Source organism: Colias philodice, chromosome 19 (genome assembly GCF_061535455.1).
Source record: "Colias philodice isolate Cphi_HAF_F1 chromosome 19, ilColPhil1 Martin Lab GWU primary, whole genome shotgun sequence".
Classification (NCBI taxonomy): domain Eukaryota; kingdom Metazoa; phylum Arthropoda; class Insecta; order Lepidoptera; family Pieridae; genus Colias; species Colias philodice.
In genome coordinates, this window is record NC_143104.1 from 5,454,443 (window position 1) to 5,475,214 (window position 20,772).

The 20,772-nt window shown below is 33.6% G+C and overlaps 3 protein-coding genes across 7 annotated transcripts in view; 1 reads left to right on the forward strand and 2 right to left on the reverse strand.

Annotated features, from left to right (window-relative positions):
- The window catches only part of Ptpmeg2 (Protein tyrosine phosphatase Meg2), a 36,576-nt gene extending 35,684 nt beyond the window's left edge, over positions 1–892 (forward strand). For both annotated transcript variants that reach the window (XM_089707023.1, XM_089707022.1), the window contains exons 14-15: positions 17–174; positions 681–892. In XM_089707023.1, the coding sequence (XP_089563149.1) occupies positions 17–174; positions 681–752 (230 nt within the window). In that variant the 3' untranslated portion in view covers positions 753–892. The remainder of the gene's footprint in view (positions 1–16; positions 175–680) is intronic.
- A 2,715-nt stretch (positions 893–3,607) lies between these two features.
- LOC149479959 (bumetanide-sensitive sodium-(potassium)-chloride cotransporter-like) lies at positions 3,608–11,138 on the reverse strand. 2 transcript variants are annotated; one of them, XM_089707019.1, is made up of 19 exons: positions 11,087–11,138; positions 10,100–10,191; positions 9,945–10,019; positions 9,681–9,861; positions 9,233–9,492; positions 9,007–9,115; positions 8,503–8,642; positions 8,056–8,247; positions 7,700–7,931; positions 7,422–7,543; positions 7,058–7,193; positions 6,721–6,932; positions 6,397–6,638; positions 5,957–6,147; positions 5,703–5,839; positions 5,353–5,507; positions 4,303–4,442; positions 3,965–4,098; positions 3,608–3,812 (listed from the first exon to the last, which is right to left on the reverse strand). In XM_089707019.1, the coding sequence occupies exons 2-19, from the start codon at positions 10,157–10,159 to the stop codon at positions 3,708–3,710; spliced, it is 2,823 nt and encodes a 940-aa protein (XP_089563145.1). In that variant the 5' UTR covers positions 10,160–10,191; positions 11,087–11,138; the 3' UTR covers positions 3,608–3,707. The 2 variants fall into 2 exon arrangements, with proteins under 2 accessions (XP_089563145.1, XP_089563144.1); XM_089707018.1 differs by lacking the exon at positions 11,087–11,138 and adding an exon at positions 10,716–10,771.
- Positions 11,139–13,506: 2,368 nt separating this feature from the next.
- Positions 13,507–20,772, reverse strand: part of NKCC (sodium potassium chloride cotransporter) — a 32,522-nt gene continuing 25,256 nt past the window's right edge. For all 3 annotated transcript variants that reach the window (XM_089707705.1, XM_089707704.1, XM_089707706.1), the window contains 12 exons: positions 19,924–20,148; positions 19,464–19,695; positions 19,176–19,297; positions 17,835–17,970; positions 16,963–17,174; positions 16,453–16,694; positions 15,908–16,119; positions 15,368–15,546; positions 14,807–14,964; positions 14,438–14,580; positions 14,200–14,333; positions 13,507–13,957 (listed from right to left, as the gene is read on the reverse strand). In XM_089707705.1, coding sequence (XP_089563831.1) covers positions 13,844–13,957; positions 14,200–14,333; positions 14,438–14,580; positions 14,807–14,964; positions 15,368–15,546; positions 15,908–16,119; positions 16,453–16,694; positions 16,963–17,174; positions 17,835–17,970; positions 19,176–19,297; positions 19,464–19,695; positions 19,924–20,148 — 2,109 coding nt within the window. In that variant the 3' untranslated portion in view covers positions 13,507–13,843. The remainder of the gene's footprint in view (positions 13,958–14,199; positions 14,334–14,437; positions 14,581–14,806; positions 14,965–15,367; positions 15,547–15,907; positions 16,120–16,452; positions 16,695–16,962; positions 17,175–17,834; positions 17,971–19,175; positions 19,298–19,463; positions 19,696–19,923; positions 20,149–20,772) is intronic.

Consider the following 20,772-nt stretch of genomic DNA (forward strand, 5'->3'; position numbering starts at 1 on the left):
CTTGTGTGTATGTCAGGCACGTTCCTAACGCTGGACGTGTGCACGTCGCGGCTGGCGGCGGAGGGCGCGGCGGACGTGCGCGGCGCCGTGCAGCGCGTGCGGGCCCAGCGCGCGCACTCCATACAGATGCCCGACCAGTACGTGTTCTGCCACCTCGCGCTGCTCGAGTACGCGGTACGTGTAACCTTTACATGTTTATTACATTTCTGACCCCACCTAGCACAAAAAAAAGACGGGTTGCACTCCGGGAGTGCCGACAGAAGTGAAAACTTGGTTATTACAGTGAGCATGTTTGATATCCATCCGTCTTACGCTTTTTCGATCAGGTCACGTGTCCTGACGCGAGTTTAAGATTTCATACCCAACGCCGCTAAAGAAGTTTTCACTTCAACAATATTCCCAGAAGAATGATAGGAGAAAAGTAAGTACTCTATAAAAATAGAGACCAACAAAAACAACGACAACGATACTTAGGCTGGTATAATCAAAGCACGTCTCGCGTATACTTCACGTACTGCGATAGTCAGAAAGATACTAAAACGACATACGCGGATGATCAGCGCGGATCAAGTACGCGCGGAGCGCACTGACGGTCCGTGTGATATGCACTGCTCGAGCACGGCATATAACCAGCCATAATATGCCGTGTAACACTTATTAAACTATGTGTTTCGTTTCAGGTAATGCACGGTTATTTAGAATCAGCGGACCTGTCGGGCTTCGACGACGACAACGAAGAGGAGTCCGAATGAAGACTGTCGCGTCCCGCCTGCGTCGTGCTGTGAGACTACCGATACTTGTTGCCGATTCACCGTACAATACATTGCCGATTCACCGTACAATACATTGCCGATTCACCGTACAATACATTGCCATACACATACAAACACTATTTATTAGCCGTGCTAGACATTTGGAATACCAATACACCATGCTGGGAAATAACCCGTTCAAAGTCTACCCGATATATGTTTTCAACAAAGATTTTGTCAGTGTCCAGAAAAAAGCCATAGGATTAAGACACGATTAAATTCTGCACAAATTATGTCAAAATATTTATTTTTACTTTTTAAGACTCATGTTGTCGCTTTGTTAAAGCGTCGCGGTAACGATTTAACTTTGTACAATTCGGTTTTTTTATTGTGTGCCGAGCAAAATGTAGAATTAAAGTTATTGTGAACTTCAATTTCTCCTTCAGGTATTTCTATTGGATTTCTTATAATATAAAGAACAGTAACGAAAATGTTACAAGTGTTAATAGACATTTTATAAAAGCTAAATCTTTCAGCCTCTATTCATGGCAAAATGTAATGAACAAATTGCTATATTAATAAAGCGTAATTACTTATGATTAATGAGTGTAATGAATTGTTTACGGGGAATTTATGTTAATACGGGCAAAATTATTTGCTTATTCGTAAGTAAAAAAGAAAAGTACATGCATGAAATTTTTATAAAGTTTGCCAATCGTATAGATTTGTATGTAACTTTTTGGGGTGAAATGGAATGCGGTATACTATATATTGTTGATATTTTATATAATATAAATGTTATTTAACTCGGACGAACCTACATTTAAAATAATATATATACGTGTATTTCTTGAGCTATTTCGTATTTATTTTTATTGATTTTTATTGAGTGAATAATTGGCGTGTCAGGTACATTGATGGAATCGAACAGTGAACGGTTTTGGACACAGAACATATAAAAGAGGTTAGAATGGCAATAATTCGCCGTTCCGGCGCCGATAAGAACCGGTGTCGCCTGTGGGTGTGGCCAAGTCCGCTTACGAACATATTTTCAATTTCAAATCTAGCCAATCATAGCGCCGCGCGATCACGCGATTTAAAATGGAACGAATCATACGCATGATGATGATGTGAGCAGTGCTCATATCCTTGGCGCGTCTGCCCCGCCTACAATGCCTTTCTAACCTCTTTTATATGTTCTGTGGTTTTGGATGTGGCACGAGAGACCAAAGATCGGCAGTGATACGTGAAAGCACAAAATGGGATGTGTTCATTAGACTAGCGCGGAGAGTGCGGGATTACTCGACTTTTATACTGTATTACAATAAGATTGCATACTGTCCATTTTAGCGCCACTTCGAACCAACCCACGTAGGTATGTGTTATATATACAACTCGAGAGAAGGATCAAACTGCAAATAATATTGATTAACACTAATGTTTTGAAGATTACTTTAATTTTCTATGTATTACATTAGTGAATAAAACACAGCCATTTCTATAAAAATTGGAAAAATAAAATAGTTTTGTCAAGTCACAAACCTTTGAATCGAGTTGTATATCGATAGATAGAAAATCGTTCCTGTAGTGTGAATAAGAACTGAGTAGAATGATCGTATACTTCATGTTTATTTGGCAAAAACCCAACCAAAAATATATTATGCTCTATTTCATTTAGATTTATTTTATTTATTCATATAAGAAGTATGGCTGTGTGAAGAGTTTTGTCGGTAATTTACGTATTTTACCATGACTATTTATTGACACTAATAATTATTAAATTGGAAATAAATGAAATGCGGTGCTGGTGTTTTGAACTTACATGATTTACTTTTATCATAATCAATTTGTCATGCATTTCAGTTTCTTTTTTTTTTATAGAAAATGGTCCCAACGCACTTAATTATAATTATAAATAGACTGAGTATTATTAATTTGCTCTAAAAGTATAGAAATTTATGGCTTTTTAAGAGTAGACATTTTTTTATAACGAACTATCATACAAACGTGTAACTAAAGTTATATAGATATAAAATATGAAAGAAATGCTAGTATTATACATATAAATAAATATATAGCGGAAAGAGTAAATTATTTTTCAAATGGAATATTGGCGACATATCTATTGGCCATACATTTATATTTTACCGCCGTCCTGTCGAGCAACTTACATATCTAATAAATTCAATGGTATTTATTTATTCTCTTACCTTCACTGCTTTGTTTTTCCTTTTTAGTTTTGCTTATTTTCATATCTTAGTATGTATTGTATAAAATTATCCAATGTGTATACGACGTGGAACGATTTAAATTATTGCGAGTTGAATCTCGCTCTAACTTTTAATAAACTAATGCGAGAGAGATAAAGCTCGTTATATTTTGTCACCATGTTTTATAGCACAATAATGGTTTATTTCCTATTATGTATACTTATTCATTATATTGTTTTTTATGATACGTCGCGCCTTGAAGTGCCCAAATGGTAACCAGTGAGAATCGTTATACTCTTTTTGTAAAATAAATATTTATAAATACAAATACATTAGTTAATAGAATAATGTGAATTAAATGTATTATTTAATGCAAGGACAGACGTAGTTTAAACTGTTTTATTATAAAGATTCTTTATAGCAAGATTGTGTGTGAATATTTTGTCTAGTTAGATTGAAACCACACTTTATTAATTACTTCTAGAGCAATTCATTAACTGTCCGAATCTATGTTTTATTATAATTGTTTAATACTAAGGAAAATTGTTAATCTGAACATAACGTTGATTCTGGTAAATCTGTAAATATTTTATCGATTTCTTTTTAAGGTCTAAATTAAATAACCTTGTGAAATATGTGTGTAATAAAATACTTGTAATATATTTAATAAATTGTTTTATTTTTCTACCTTCAACATTTCAAGAATTACAAAACACATCAACAAATAACGAAATACATTTAAATATTATACACCAAGAACAGACGTGTCGTTTCCTCTCACGAATAGAAGAGGAGGCATGCCCCTGCTCAGAATCTCCAACCACGACATGTATAGGGCAGATGACACATTCTGAAAATTTAAAAGCATTTTTAGAGCAATTTAACTGGTGAATTTTGTTCAGTACAAATTCTTAAGAAAACTAAGAATAATTTACTTTAGTGAAAGCTATGAGCTTAGGCTATGAGAATGAATGTGAAAATATGACATTAACATAAACCTACTTGTCGCGGCATGGGCAGTGTCATTACAACCATGGATGCATTCGAAGAGTTTTCTAAGAGCAATTCTCGGAGTCTCAAATGGCGGTACGTTTTCCATTGTAATCTCTGCAACTCTGCTTCAGTTATCAATACATCTAAAAAGTAATATCAAATAAGTTATCTAGACTAATTAAAAAAGTCATAAACCGAAAGGTTCGAAATCAAATGCTTCGATCATTGGGTGGGTAGATGCTGAAATTAAATGATGAGATAAGTTTAGAAGTAAATATTTTTGTTAGTATATAATTTTTATAAATGGGCTTTATAGAGAAATTTATATAGAGATAACATGTGCCCACCGCTTTCCGTGTCGGATCTGAAACGTTCAATAATTGTATTGAACATTTGTATGGTTTCATTTTGAGGAGGATCGTAAAGTCCTTGTATAATCGTTAGAGATGTGTACTGCAATCGCATCTTTTGTAACAAAGCTATCATCCTAAAACAAATAAAATATTAGCATTAATGCATATAGCATAATGATAAATATTCTTTTAGACTGAAAAGTTTGGTGTAGGTATTTTTTTCGGGGATAGTGCCTGAACGAATATTATTGAGACCATGTAGGTACTCGTAATATTTAGGGACAAGTTTATGAACACAAGCACGCTCATAACGTTTCGATACATTTTAGGTCGAGTGATATCGTTGAAAAAAATGGATTTCTTCCATAGCGGGGGGAATAAAGGTGTTTTAATTATTCAATAATTATACTACTTTATGAAGTTCATTTTCTAAGATTGTAACACGAATATACCTTAACTTAGTTGTACCTAAGCTAAAATAGTGGAATTTTAATTCTCACGAATATGAATCTATACATATAATAAATCTGTAGAAGGGTCAATTCTGTACATTGAAAATATTGAAAAAATTAATAGCAGGGGGTGTTACTGGATCGATACCAAACCCAAATATGTGATTAAAAAATTTTTTGTCTGTCTGTCTGTCTGTCTGTCTGTCTGTCTGTCTGTCTGTCTGTCTGTCTGTCTGTCTGTCTGTATGTGAAGACATCACGTGAAAACTAACGGTTCGATTTCGATGAAACTTGGTATAATTATACCTTATTATCCTGGGCGTAAAATAGGATACTTTTTATCCTGGAAAAATACGTAGAAAAAAAAAAATCTTAATTTTTCAGTTTTATCCATAGACGTTGTTCTGTAGAACCGCGAACACACGTTGGGTATTATTATAGGCCTAGCCGTATTTGGGTCCAATAGATATTTATAAGATGTCATTGTCAGAATTACTCAAAATGGAGAAATAAACCATCCACGCGAAGACCGACATCCGCGCGGACGGAGTCGCGGGCGGAAGCTAGTATGAACTATGTTGTTAGTTATTACCGTTCCTCCGCATCCTCTATTTCATGACAGCTCCTGGCCAAGGCGAATATTCTGATGGGGATTTTTTCTCGAAATCCTCTTATCGCTATAATATACGACAGAAGTACGTTCAAACCTCCGTCATCATAGAGCCACCACGTATCTAAACTATTTTCCTGAGTAAAATGATCTATTATTCATAACAAAAATAAAAGTATTGCCTCATTTATTTGTACTTTATCGTGTATTGCAGGATTTTATCAGTATTTATATTTTATATACTATTCATGGTAAAAGACAATGTGACATACATCATTATAATATTATTTTATATGATAGGTATCTACTTAATAATCTAAAGTTTATAATACCTCATCTATAACTAAAGACTTAACCGGCTCGGATTTCAAGATGCTCAAAGTAGGTGAATGCTTTTGATGTTGTATAGATATACCCTCAACATCGTTTGTAGTTTCTCCTATTGAAGATGTTATATTATTATCTGTACCTAAAATAAAGCAACTGTTTATTAAAGATATGCTTAGATATACAATAGGGTTATTGTTTTAAATACTAATACCAAATCTATATTAATTATTATTCATGCAAAATACGAATAGCATACCATCTATGGACTCATCATGATTATTTTCAAATTCCATTTCGGAATCTGCGTTCATAATAGCGAGAACTTCAGAATGCAAACGTAAATCCGTTTCAGTGTTGGTTTTGTTCTTAGCTTGTGATTTATATGTTGGTCGAGCTATTTCTGGTACACGAAGTATCGCAACCGCAAGCTGTTGTTCGAACACTAATCTGGATGGAAAATATTTTTACGAAATTTGTAAGCATCAATAAAGTTCAAATTTCATTGAAAAGAAAATTATGGCTGACCCTCATCGCTCATAAAGTTGATACTGTTGATTCAGTTGATTAGCTTACGTCGATCCTCGATAGTAAATTTTATATTTCGTACCAATCTTGTTAGTGAGTAGGGAATAGGCCATTATCTATTTTTAATAATTTTATCCAAATAAGTTAAAACGTTTCATATGTAAAACTCACTGAATCATTCTAACATAAGTTTTCAATTTATTTAGTGGTGATTTCATCCAATAACTTTTATAGCCAATAAGCACTATATTCGGTGTTAATCTGCCGAGTCCGCTGCTTTGTATGACAGTTCTTATACCATCCTCCAAGGAGCATCCATCAACAACAACATAGAAACCGCGATGCTTTCGTGATCGTAACCATTCTTCACCTAATCGTTGAAAGCGAAGCCTTTGGGCACATGTCAAAAGTGTCTGTGAAGTTATGAGCAGGTAGGTATGATAATGTAAGAAGTATAGAGAGAATATAAGGTGCCTTCTCATAGAATGCAATTACCTCGTTTATATCAGCGACGATCATGAATGAGCCTGCTTTGGTAATGAGGTGACCCATATCGAGAAGTGCTGGCCGAATATACGGGCGGCCAGCGAGTACTAGCATTTGGGGATTGTATGAATTAACGTTTTCCGTCATATACGTCATTTGCACTAGCGATGATACCGTCTCTTGGTATCTTTGAGCTTCGGTACTGCTGCCCCAACTGACATCTTTAAAAAATAGTTTGACTCGTCACTTACCTTACCAGGAAAATTGAAATATATATTTTGTGTCTCATTAATTTGTTTTTTACTATATACTGTCTAAGAGGAATAAAAGTAATCATAATATCTACCTGGCTTGCGGTAATGTACCAAAAGATACAAGGTTAAAAATATCGTGATCGTTAGTAAAGCCATCATCCAGCTGATGATCATCATAATCAATATGCACATAAGAAATCCAAGTAATGATAACCATCTGTTGTAATACTGAAATAAACAAATTATACGGCTTGTTTTATTTATATCATGAATTGTTCATAAAAAAGCTTCTAGACAACGAAAATTATAGTACAAAATTGGTGTTTAAAATACTTAGAGAACAAATAACTGATAGCAGGTAATTGCAATTAGACAGGTAGGTACGGGTGGCATTTTCCAATGTTTAAACGCGAGGAGGACAATAACACAGAAAAATGTATAATTTGATATACCAACTTGGAACGAAGGCCGCCAATTGATAGACATAACTAGTGCCGCGTGGAAAGTGCAAAAGTTTATTAGAGCATATGAGGCGAGGTAGAAATTAGTTATCAGTGGCGCTATTGCATTCAAATCCGCTGTGGAAAATAATTCATCATTATTCAAAATAATTCAAAGCATTATTAAGACTCTTAACATGATAGTTAAATTAATTAAAAAAAATCTACGATTTTTCCAGATGAATGCATACTCAATGTAACTACTTATTTAATATTTAAATTTTATTTATTTACCAATTAAAAGAAAAGTAAGTGACAAGAAAAATGTGAGAACGTATCCCCGATAGGGCTCCCCGTGCTTGCCGTAGGGCTTCGAGAAGAAGATCAAGCCGGGGTAGATGCGGTCCATTCCCAAAGCTTGGATTAGTCGTGGCACAGATAACAAATTAGTGAGTGCCGTCGATAGAGTCGCCGCCCAGCAACCCGCGTAAATTATCGCACTTGAGAAAGCCATCAATTGCATTATCTGGCAAGAATCAAGATTTATTTTAAAATGTTAAAAGATAAACATGAATTAATTTACACTATTAACCAGTTTATAAAATTGCTAAAGGTTCAAGCTACAAAACAGGATATAAGCTGGATTTTACCCCATAATTATTGTGTAAACCGTAAGGACAGTTAGGTTTACAAGCATCAATAGGTTGTAAACCTAAACTGGTGATATTCCCACTCGCGTCTCTTAGCGCAGCCGCGCCGCACAGGACAGCCATTAGTAAATAAGATATCATCGATATTGCTAACGCTAGCAATGTTCCTTTGGGAATTGCTGAAGCTGGATCCTAAAATTCACATTTATTTTTTTTATTACTAAGCTAACTAGGTGGATAATGGATATAAAAATAAAATTACGAAATTTGGGTACTGTTACTTTTAAAAATATAAAGGGACTCTACCCATTACAATGTACCATACTATGGCTGTAACAGGAAGATGTCAGGATTGTCAGGTAATTAAAAAGTATCAGATTACGCCCACTGGATCAATCATAGTATGATCGTAGGGAGGATTATCATAATTTGTACATATTGGTTTACCTTTAAATCACCACAAATATTTGCTCCAGCTTGAACGCCTGTGACAGCAGGAAAATACATAGCAAAAACAGAAAAGAAATTGTGGTGTTCATTGTCACTATAACGAAAGTCCGGAGCAAAATTTTCTGTTACAGTATTTACTGAAATATAATGTAGCTTTTAACATCTTAATGAGTTTGTATGTAGGTTCATATACATTTATTTATTTATTTATTTATTTATTTGGTAATCCAACAGCTTTACATTTAACAAGACCACTATTTTGCTGATTAACTGAACAAATAGCCAATAAGGATTACAACATAATATCATTCTCAAGATAATATCATTCTCATAATATCATATCATATCATATCATATCATATCATATCATAATATCATAATATCATATATGTACATAATATACATATTTATAATTATGACAAACCAATAGGGAATTGTTTTAGTTATAACATGTATTTTATTTGAGCATTATGTATCTGTAAAATAAATACAAACACTCACCATTAATACCAACAAAGCCCTGTGCTCGCTCAATCTCACTCGTAGGGCCGATAAGTACACCCAAAACATAATTAAGAATTGCAAGCACAATTATTGTAATAAGAAAGTTCTGCAAACGAAATATAATATATAAAGTAATAAAAAAAATATGTACCTTAGTCCTTATAATTATAGGACATAGAGAAAACTTATTGCAAATTTTTGGCATTAACTTTGACTGCCTGACCTGAGTTTTGGTTTCCCAATCCATTCCGAATGCGCAAATTAGGCACATAAGAAACAAGGCTATTGCTCCTACAATTCGTATATCATTAACATCATTATCTATAATTTTCATATTATAGCTTTTCAATAATGCGTTCAATGATTCGCAAAATCCAATAGTGTTCATACTGGCAGCTACTGCGTTTGCGAATGCGAATATTATTCCTACTGATGCACCGAGTTCTGCTCCCAATGATCGTGATACTATATAATATACTCCACCTAAACCAAATTTGTACATAGGTAATTATAGTAGAATATAAATAAACTTTGGTGATTTCTAATTGTTCTAGATTACTTATGTTTTTAAAATCTATGTTGTATAAAAACAAACGTAGGTAAAATAACTTTTTTAGTTATTCTTTTTAGTTTACATTCTCCGATGGTTTTGATTGATAATTATTAATTACCCCCTTGTAGTTCTCCGTTAGTACATATTGCGCTGAGAGATAGTGTAGTTATAATACAGACGACCCCAGACAAGCATATTATGGCTATTGTCAACCCGATGCCAGCTTGCCCCACGATCCATGCAATACGAAGGAATAACATCACGCCCCATATATTTAATAGACATGGTATTAATACACCCTGTAATAAAATAATGGTAGTGTTGGAATCTTAATGTAGATACAAAATATAGATTTTATACATCCAAGGCAAATTATAGTTACCTGTATCCACCCTAATTTGATGTTATATGTGGTCAATTCCGGCGTAGGTTCAATCTTCTTCCTATTGCCTTTTTCCTAATAATAAAATGTAAATTAAAATGAAAAAAGAAAAGATACCTAAGTACTCTTATGAAAATTGTATATTCTATACTTACCTCATCTAAAATAGATACATTGCCACTCATCGCAGATGTATTTAAACTTCGAAAACTCATGACAAGCGATAGTTTTCTGGGATTTTCTGTATCTGTAATTATCATTTTAAATGTAACTGTAGTGGAAATATAAAAAAAATCTTCTTACTAAATATCAATTCTCATTAAGTTCTGTATTGAAACAGTCCACGCAGTCTCACCCAAATTATTATCTGAATTAGACATTAATTTTATTCCTACATCCATTACAAGGTTAATTGTATAGTTCAGTTAAACAAGGCTGCTAATAAAATTGAAATTGAAAAGTTTTGCAAACACTGTCTTCTGCACGCAGCCTGTTTTAACTGACAAAAATCAGCTCTTTACCAGTTACAAGCGACCAATGTAAAGAGAGCTAATATGAAGTCCTCAGGCTTCTTAATTTCAGGTCCTAATTGCTAATGTACCGCTAATGGACAGCTCATTCACGTTGGTCGTCCATTACAATCGATCATTTGAGACCGTATTGTATTTCAACTCATTGTTTTGTGACTGTGTGCGTTTTAAATCATCTGGTTAATGAACACCGAACCTAATTCTTGAAATAAATGAAATATAGTTGTTAATGATAACAAACCTTGTACATTTTTTTCATGTTTCATTGCACAATATTTATTTTCATATCACGTCTACTTTACTAGTTTACGTAAACTTTAGCTAGATGTGGGTAGAATGTAAACTCGGTCAAGTGGTTTTTTATAGTAAATATGTATATGTTGCAGTAAGTATACTTAAGACTGTAGATAATTATAGTCTACTACTATTATAACTTCTACTACAAATTACTACTATCTTTGATTTTAAGGCATTTTAAGATATAAATGTTTAGGTACCAATACCTGAGCCAATACCTACAGAATTAGGTAGTGAAGTAAAATCTTTACAAAATACAATCGATAAAGAACCCTATACTAGCGAAACTTACGTATAATATGTAAAAGTACTTACCTACAATTTCAGAAAGTCATAAATATATGTAATAATTATATCCTACCAGTCTTCTGCATGCAAAATTTGACATAAAGAGTGACAGTTTGATTTTATCAAGAAGATCCTAATTTTATTACCATAGATTCTTTGTAGATTATTATTTTTATATGGACGATATGGACAAAGAACCCATTATAATTATTATCAACGAGATAGAAAGTTTTTGTCGGATCTTTGAATACTGTACAAAATATTAAACAAGAATTATGATTATGAAAACAAAAAATGCGACTAAATAATTCTGATTGATGACTACAACGACACCTCCTCAGTCAAAATTCGTCCAATCCAGCTATTGATCTGTAGAGCGGCCATAGTAATATACAAACATACATACACTCGGAAAACATAACCCTCCTTCTTTTTCATTCGAGTATTAAACCAGTAATTGTTATTTTACTGTTTAATTACTTGTCAGGTGGTGAGTTAGTGACATATCACACTAGCGGATTGCGAGCGGTTTCAAAGCGGAGCGGGTGCGCAACGAATACGTTGCGGTTGCGCAGCGAATTCGTTGCGGACGCGTGGCAGATGCGCAACGTTTACGTCGCAGTCATGTACACTCATTAACAAAATGGAATCCGTGCTGGTTGTTACTTATAACTTGTGATAGTATAATAATTATGAGATCATTATTTTTTACGAGTTTCATAACATGTTAATGTTTAGGGTATTGTTTTATCTATTAAATCTTGGTCGAAATGCAATCAGATAACTTAATTGCTCATTAAGAAAGTTCATTAGTGAAATAAATGTTAAAGCTCCTTAACTAAAACAGGGCTATCTTATTATTAGATAAATAGCAGTGAATAGAAAATTTTATCAAGCAACCAGCAACTCACTATCACTTTGCTCATAATTAGGTTCACAAAATCTCTTTATAACATACGTTGCTATGGGAGAGATTATACTGGTCAGTCGTTACATACTTTTGGAATGTATGGTACATTCTAAAAGTCCTAGTAATTCAATTTTATAGCACCTTTTTTTAACAACTCCAGTTGTTATTACATCTTTAGTTAACTGTTAAGTAAGTGCATTTCCACAGTACGGTTAAAAAATTGAGTGCTACAGAAACGATGGAAATATTGAATGGAAGTTAGGCAAGGCGGAAGGGCTGGCTTTTGTGCGAGAGTATACAAAATGACGCGTCCGCAACGAATTCGCTGCGCAACCGCGGCGTGTTCGTTGCGCGCCCGCAACGTATTCGTTGCGCACCCGCTCCGCTTTGAAACCGCTCGCAATCCGCTAGTGTGATATGGCACTTAGTGTGAAACCGATACGGATGCTATTTTACTGCGGGTGTCGTAAAACATGATTGTATGGATTATTTATTGTGACTTCTCAATTGATTGTTGTATTTTTTATTTTTGATGTGAAAAATTAACAAAGAATATCTACCATACTTGAATCTGCTCAAAGGAAAAACATGAAAATATTTTGAAATAGGTAGAATAAAATATTTATCTTTTTACAATTTGCCTTTTTCTTGTGACGATCTTACAACTGCATTTTCTGCCTTCAGATGGTGTGATTGCATTGAAATTGGCTCTAACTCTCACTGCTTTTAGGTCGTCTATAATGTCGAAGCTTGCTTTTGTTACCATAAAACATACCGGAAAGAAATGCAAGCAAGCATAAAGGCAATTGAAGGGAGGAGTATTGAAAAATATGGTTGCCATTTCGAGCAATAACAAAAAACGAGGCCATTTAGAAGATGAGAAAAATTCCTTATATTCATTTTAAACACCATTGTTCGTATTAACTCAAGTTAAATTAGTTACTTTTGATCTTTTTTTTTTGGGAATCGAACCCAAGAACTAATAATAATACCTAGTAGTTACCTAGTAATAATCATTAGTTCATAAATGTTAAAATGTATGCATGTCACTTTTCTTGTTCATAAACTCGATGATATGGGTCCTAATGGGTTCATAAGAACAGAACTTGTATGTTATGTTTCAGACTTTTCCTTCTTCTATGTAAATAATACAACATGAATTATTGGTACATATAAATACTCTTTATTTACGAAATGTAATGTCTTTCCTTAATTGTAACGTATGAGTCAACATAATTTATATAAATAATTCAAATTAATGTTACGCTTATTCTAAAATATATCTATTAATTAAAATAATAATTATTTATTTTTAACGTACTTAATATAAAATTGTGATTTTTATTTGTCAAAGTATTGTACTTCCTCGTGAATATTCGAGTAAAATGGTCTATATAAATTAAAAAATCATACTCGAAGCAATAGTTAAACCAATGCTTCATGTTTAATTACTTATGAATGACAATTAAAATTATATTTATTTTTATTATGCTCTAGTTAATAACAACAACGATCCTTTGGTTTTAAGTGAATAAGTATAACAGATGCATTTCATTAACTTTGTTCTAAGTTATTCAATTATATTATAAGTACTTGTACTGTAAGCTCACTTACCTAATCATTTATTTTAAACACTTGAGTAATGTATCTAATATGCCTTTATCAATTCTGTTTTTAACAATTAATACTGCTTAAAATACGTTATTATGATAAAATTATATTTAATATATACTCAAAACATTATTAATACCTACATTATCTAAAATACGTCATAATTGCCTATAATTATACCATAAGTAATATTTTAGTATGAAGTACAATTGTCTATAGTTACAGTTAATAACTAACATATAAAAAAATACGTCAAAATTAAACTAGGAATAGAATGTAAGTACAGAGGTGTGATTTCCTCTGACGAACAGCATCGGTGGGAGGTCTCTGCTCATCATTTCGAGCCAGGACATGTACAGTGGAGCTGATACCGAACCCTGGGAAAGAAACCATAGTTTATTTATAAGCAGATGATTAACATTGCAAATTAAATTTGACAATAACCTAATAAGGCTGTTGCCAGGCTTAATGTTCAGAACAGTAGCAAAAAATAGATGGAAATCAGCTATGAACGACAACTAAATACTGGAAATTTAAATAGTAGTTTTTTGCTTCGTCAAGTCAGTTCTAAAAATCAATATACATGATATGTATAGGTTGGTACATAAAAAATAATAACCTTTCTAGGCATCGGTAGAGACATAACAACAAGGCGTGCTTCCTTCGAGTTTGCCAACAACAGTTCTCGCAAACGAAGTTGACGATTTGTCTTCTCACACAGAGTCGTTAACTCGGTTTTGCTTATCAGACAATCTGAAAACCAAATGAATGAATCAAACAAATTATTCATCACAGTTTAAGATGATTTTGAAGTATACTAATTCTGCTTTTTAATTTTTGTTATTAAACATTTTTACCTTCACCCATAGTTTCCTCTGTGAACTTTTTAATTGTTTCTTCAAACAACTTTTTGGTTTCAGGCTGCGGAGGTTCCGTTATATCTTGCACCATTGTCAATGATGAATAGTCAATACGGAACTTGGCTAATAAATTTGCCATACTGAAACATGAATAAATGTAAATATACTTACGATTTTATTTTATATTATATGTTATTGTATGTATTTACCAAGTAGCTGCTTAATAATTAGCTTAATAATAAACGGCTGTGTAAAGTAGTTAGTTTTTGGGTAAAGTAGTTAGTTTGGTGGTAAAAATTTGCGTTGTCTTTCACTGTTACCTATTTGCTTTTTAAATTATTTTGTTAGTATAAAATTAATACGTACTTTCTTTCTTCCAGTTCCATTTCATGGTGTCTGTTAGCGAGTGCAAAGATCCTCAGCTTGCAGTTGGCCCAAGCGCTGCGTTGCGAGAGGATGTATGGCAGCAAGATGGTCAACCCGCCGTCGTCGTACAACCACCAGACATCTAGAGTTCCGCTTTCCTGAAATAAATAAGTGTTTGAATAATAGACCAAACGTTAAGGCGAAATTTGATAGTGACCAGTGAGTGGTTTCATTACATCAAGTATTTTAACTTTAGGATTGTAAAAGTTTTCATCAATAAAAAAGTTGTCAAGTTTCAGTATGAGTTTCAAACTCAAACTCAAACTCAAACATTTATTTATTCAATTAGACTTCTTCTAGAAGCACTTTTGAAACGTCATTAGGTACATATCTTTAACATTTACCACCGATTCGGAAAGCAGTATCTACGGAGAAGAATCGGCAAGAAACTCCATAGTTGCTCTTTTTAATCATATCAGTTTTACAATTTTACAAATTAGGTACATATGTAACATCATAATAATTATATTAACATAACATAACATAAGTTTTATTCCTTACCTGTTTCCTTTTAAACAGGGTCATCTGTGATAGTTGCTCCATAGAGAGCTCGATTCCTGACGACGATTTGTAGATAACATGTCGATGTATATCCAGTCCTTTCTTTTCCTTCTTTTTCTCTTTCAAATCACTTTTCTCTGATATCGTGAATGAACGTGATGTCGTCAAAGTCAATAAGTCTATAAAAATAGTTAATAATGTATATTGGTGGTCATTAAATCAACATTGATGCTATAGGTATAGCTAATTGCAATTCCTCTCATTTTTTAATTAAACAGAGTCACATACTTGTACCTATTTACATTTACAAATCGCCTGTATAATTAAGTAGATAAGATACGGAAAATATCACAAATATTTTTTCACACATATGGTTGTTCCTGACAAGTATTTTGTCGTTAGAATACGAATTTCGTAAAATAAAAATTTAAAAATAATAGATACAAACTGATATTATTCTTATAAAAAAATATATTGAAATTGATATTTTTGGTTTTATGGCATTCAAATGCTTTATAAATTTATAAAAAAATATATTACTAAGATTGTTCTTGCTCGAGGGCTGCGAGTCCGTGCGTATATCGAGGTCGGAGTCCGCGTGCATGATGTGCGGGCCGCGTCGCACGCGCAGCTCGCCCGTGCTGGAGGTGCCCGTGAGCCCGCTCGCCGGCGCCTCCTCCGTGACCGTGCCGTAGTCCAGCCCGCCCGCTACACGCAATATCGCCACGGCTAGGCGGTTCTCGAATGCCGTGCTGTGGTATACAGTTTTTAGTTGATATTTGAACGTGACATGCCGCTTCGTATTGTAAATCGTTGTATATTTTACAATGCGGAGGATGAAATGGAACAGGGAATTTGTTCCTTTACCTGGATGGAATTTACAATTTTACTGCCAGATACTTGAAATATAAGAAACTTATTTCTTACTTATACAAAATTTAACATGTGAAATTGTTTCAGATAGTCCCAACGGACAAATCTAACTTTAAGACACAAGTTATACTAGTATCTACATATTATTAGTGCTTAAACTACTAAAAGAAATTCTGCTTAATAACATCGCTAATATGTTTTCTTAAACTTACTGTAAAACATTAAAATACGACTCCAAATCAATAGCAGGAGCAGTAGTCCAATCAGCCTTATAGCCCATAAGGAGAACATTTGGAGCAAGTCTCCCCACGCCTGTGGACTGCATGAGAGCGCGAGCCCCAATTTCAAAGCTAAATCCATTGACGTTGGCGCAAAAAGCGCGAACTTTGCGACCCCGTAGCCATTCATCGCTTGACCTCAATCGGTAGGAGCGCTCCTTATACGTTAGCTTTTTCTAAAAAATACCATATAGTTAAGGAACAGGAATTATTTAACAATAATTCTTTCTCTTCATAAAAGTGAAGCAATTTTTTTTACATTTTTCATCATTTTTGATGCATTTGAAATATTTTTTGTAGCTCAAACTAATATATTATACGATAGATTTTAGGCATTATCATTTTCGTTTCACAGAATATAGCAAAAAGCAGCAATGTACAATAAAACATGGAGAAAATATAATTAAAGGTCAAATGTTATTACAACTATTCGACGTATTTTACCTGTTGAACGTCACCCACGATCATTAGCGAGCCAGCTTTGGTAATGAGATTTCCAAGATCTACCAAAGCGGGTCTATCCTGTGGTTTTCCAGCTAGCACGAGTAACTGGGGCCAGTAGTTCTTCACGTGTTCTCCAGTTCGTGCCAAATTGTGGGCGCTTGATAACGCTGTTTTGTACATTTGAGCTTGTGTACTACTACCCCAATTGACATCTGTTGAATTTATATTATGCTTGATAAAAAAATTACTCGTTATAACTACTTACATAGGACATTATAATTTTCATAAAACATACGGTAGAGATAAACGAAGATTCGACAATGTGAATTTATTCGATACTCTTTGATCATCAGTCATGGTTTTGTACGAAAGGATTTTTACCCATTACGAAAACAGATAAATCACATATAATCTGCAAATTTATATCTGCTGAGCAAGTAGGTATATCTATTTCTAAGAAAACGATCCCATTACTCAATGTTTGAAACGTATTTACGGAGCTCGTCACTTTCTGTTCTCGTTTGTAGCCACTTGTAATGATATGTGGGTTAGATTTACGTTATTTACGTAAAAGCTGAGGAATTTATTGTAATTGTTGGAATAACAGAGATCTTGTATGATGTGATACGTAATGAAGATATCCCAAATGTAATACCAAGATCAAATGAACCAATAAATAAACAAGGTTTCCATTTGGTTATAGATTACCTCGTTTTATTTCTAAATTAGATGTTTAACGGAAAGTAATAAGAATGTTTAGATACCTAGGTACTAAAATTTTCAGCTTTTTGATATGAAATCGAATTACCTTGGTTCCATGTACATAGCAGTCTTATATTATACACAATTAAACACTTATACTAATATCTTACCAGGTCTTCGGTAGTGGACAATGAGGTAGAGTGTGAAGAATATTGCGAAAGTGACAAGAGACATCACCCAGCTGATGAGTAGCATGATTGCCACGCACATGAGGAAGCCCAATAACGACACCCACACGTTGTAATACTGCAATCAATTTAATTGATTTAATTCCTACGCAAATGTTTTGTGGTCTCAAGTGAAAAAAAAATATCGTACTATCCTAAATTACTAATAATTATAAACGCAAATATAGCTTAGGTATACAGGGTGTAATCGTTAAGTGTGCACAAGCGATTATTCCGTAACTATTGCAGATATCAAAAAATTTTAAACTGACATCGAAAGTACTTAACCTAATGAGTAAAATGGCCATAATAAATTTTTAAAAATAAAACGAGAAATATCCAAAACTGTTACATTAAACGTTCCCATACATTTGATTTCCCATACATTTTGTATTCATAGCAGATTTTTGAAATGACGTCCTCATTGTGCAATACCATGAGGAGCTCTATTTTAAGTTTCTAAATGAACTTCCCTTCAAATTTGCGAAGTAATTAAAGCAGAAAACCAAAAAAAGAAAGAGAAAGCTAAAATCTTTCATATTAAATGTTCATGGGATATTCATATCTCATACTAAATGTATGGGAGGGTTTAAAGATAATTTTTTTGATATTTCCGGTTTTATTTTAAAAAAAATTATTACGGCCATTTTACTCATTAGGTTAAGTACTTTCGATATCAGTTTAAAGTTTTTTGTTATCTGCAATAGTTACGGAAAAATCGCCTGTGCACACTTAACGATTACATCCTGTATATACTAACACTTAATTATGTTAAAGAAATGCTCGTTCTGAGGGTTCGTTCGCGGTTGAAACAACACAACACATATAATTTGAGCAACCATCGTTTTGTTATAAGGTACCAGCTACTTATTTATTACACTAATCTATAACATTATTTACGCATAATATCAATAATATAACAGGCTTCATTACTTTCTTGCACGAGAAGAAAACTATAGACGAACAAGATAACAAATTACCACGGTAATGAGGTCTATTAGCCATCTACATAAATATGTACCTCATAACTGCTATTTCATTTACTGCCTTTTACTCTCAGCCTATTTTGTACGTAATTTTAGTAATATAATATAGAATTCCAGTTTTATCATGCATGAGACTAACTCATCTCATGTTTTTATTTTCACTCAAGTATCTCACTGAATTTTGTTCTTTATGAATCACCCAATCACGTGTTTTATGTGTTTACAATTGCATCACAATAGTTTTGGCGTGTGCAGATCCATATTTAGTGTATGTGTACACTGTATAGTGTATACTAACCCGGAATGTAGGTCGCCATCCGAGGGGTCGCACCAGCGCTGCGTGGAACGTGCAGAAGTTTATCAATGCGTATGACGCCAGGTAGAAGTTGGATATCAATGGCGCGATTGTGTTTAGATCAGCTGTTGAATTTACAGTTTATTATAGTTTTATAAAAAGCAATTTTCAGTTGAAAATTTTTAAAGGAAATTCCGTTTGTCTTGTAAATATAGGTTTTTTAGTACTTTTTATTTTCTAATCATAGTTTCAAATCTTTCCATAAAAATCTATCAACCAAGTTGAACTTACCTATAAGTAAAAATACGAGAGAGACAAAAAATGTCAACACATATCCACGGTAAGGCTCTCCATGTTTGCCGTAGGGTTTCGAGAAGAAGATAAGGCCCGGGTAGATTCGATCCACACCAAGAGCCTGGATAAGCCGCGGTACCGACAAAAGATTGGTAAGTGCCGTTGAGAGGGTCGCCGCCCAACATCCACCGTAGATAAATGGACCCCAAGCTGACATTAGTTGCATTACCTATATTTAAAAACATTTCTATTTAGATACTCAGAAAAATGGAACTGGAATCAAGATAAATATTTTATTTGACTTATATTAATTTACAATTGAAAAAAGAGGAAGAAAATACCATGAAAATAAACTATTTCAAATTCTTTTCTCATAGTTAAAAATGAGGAGGCCATGAGGTACTTATTTTGATATGGTTTACCACTGAGATCACATTGGTGCACAGTGCACACTTACAGAATAGCTATTGTGAAGTCCATAAGTGCATCCCTCGGTAGTGTTGACACAATTCGCCAAAGCGCTATAATCCAAAACAGTCCCATTGATGTGTATGACGTCAGTAATATTTCCGCTGGCATCCCTCAGAGCACCGGCCCCAGAAATCAGTACCATAGCTGCGTAGCTCACCATTGAAATCAGTAACGCTAGCAGTGTTCCTTTAGGGATCGCCGATGCTGGATCCTACAAGAAATGTAAACGGAACTAAATACTTTTGATCTTGTTTTTCATTACCATCACGAATATGAGATTTTGTTTATCTTCAAATATAAATTGCTTTATGATGATTCATTTTATGTTGAACTTCGCCGTGAATCAATGTTTCAGTATTTAATCATAAACTACATTGTATGAAATTCGTGTCTAATTTTCCGTACCTACCTATGTACTTACTGCTGTTTCAAAACTATCTATGAAATGTTTTACGACGAAAAGAACTCAAATTGACATGTCAAGGACCAATTATTTAGGGAAGGACAAACCTACTTCACATTAGGTGACAACAAACAAACCAAAATATAATTGGGGCGGGCACACGCAATTTTGGTGTGTACTTACATATATGTAGTTATCGAAAATAGGCATAATAACTCGTCTATTTTAAAAACTATACACTAAGTATATTCAAACAAAGTATAATAATCTAACAAATTCGACGAAAAAAGAAAAATATTTACGAAGTCGACTCATATGGGATGGACTAAAAGCTCGCTAAAAATAACATTGAGTCACCAATAAGACTGCCCCTAATTGGTTGTAACGAATCTATTCAATAAACGGCATATTGTATTCTTCATATGGGGCTTT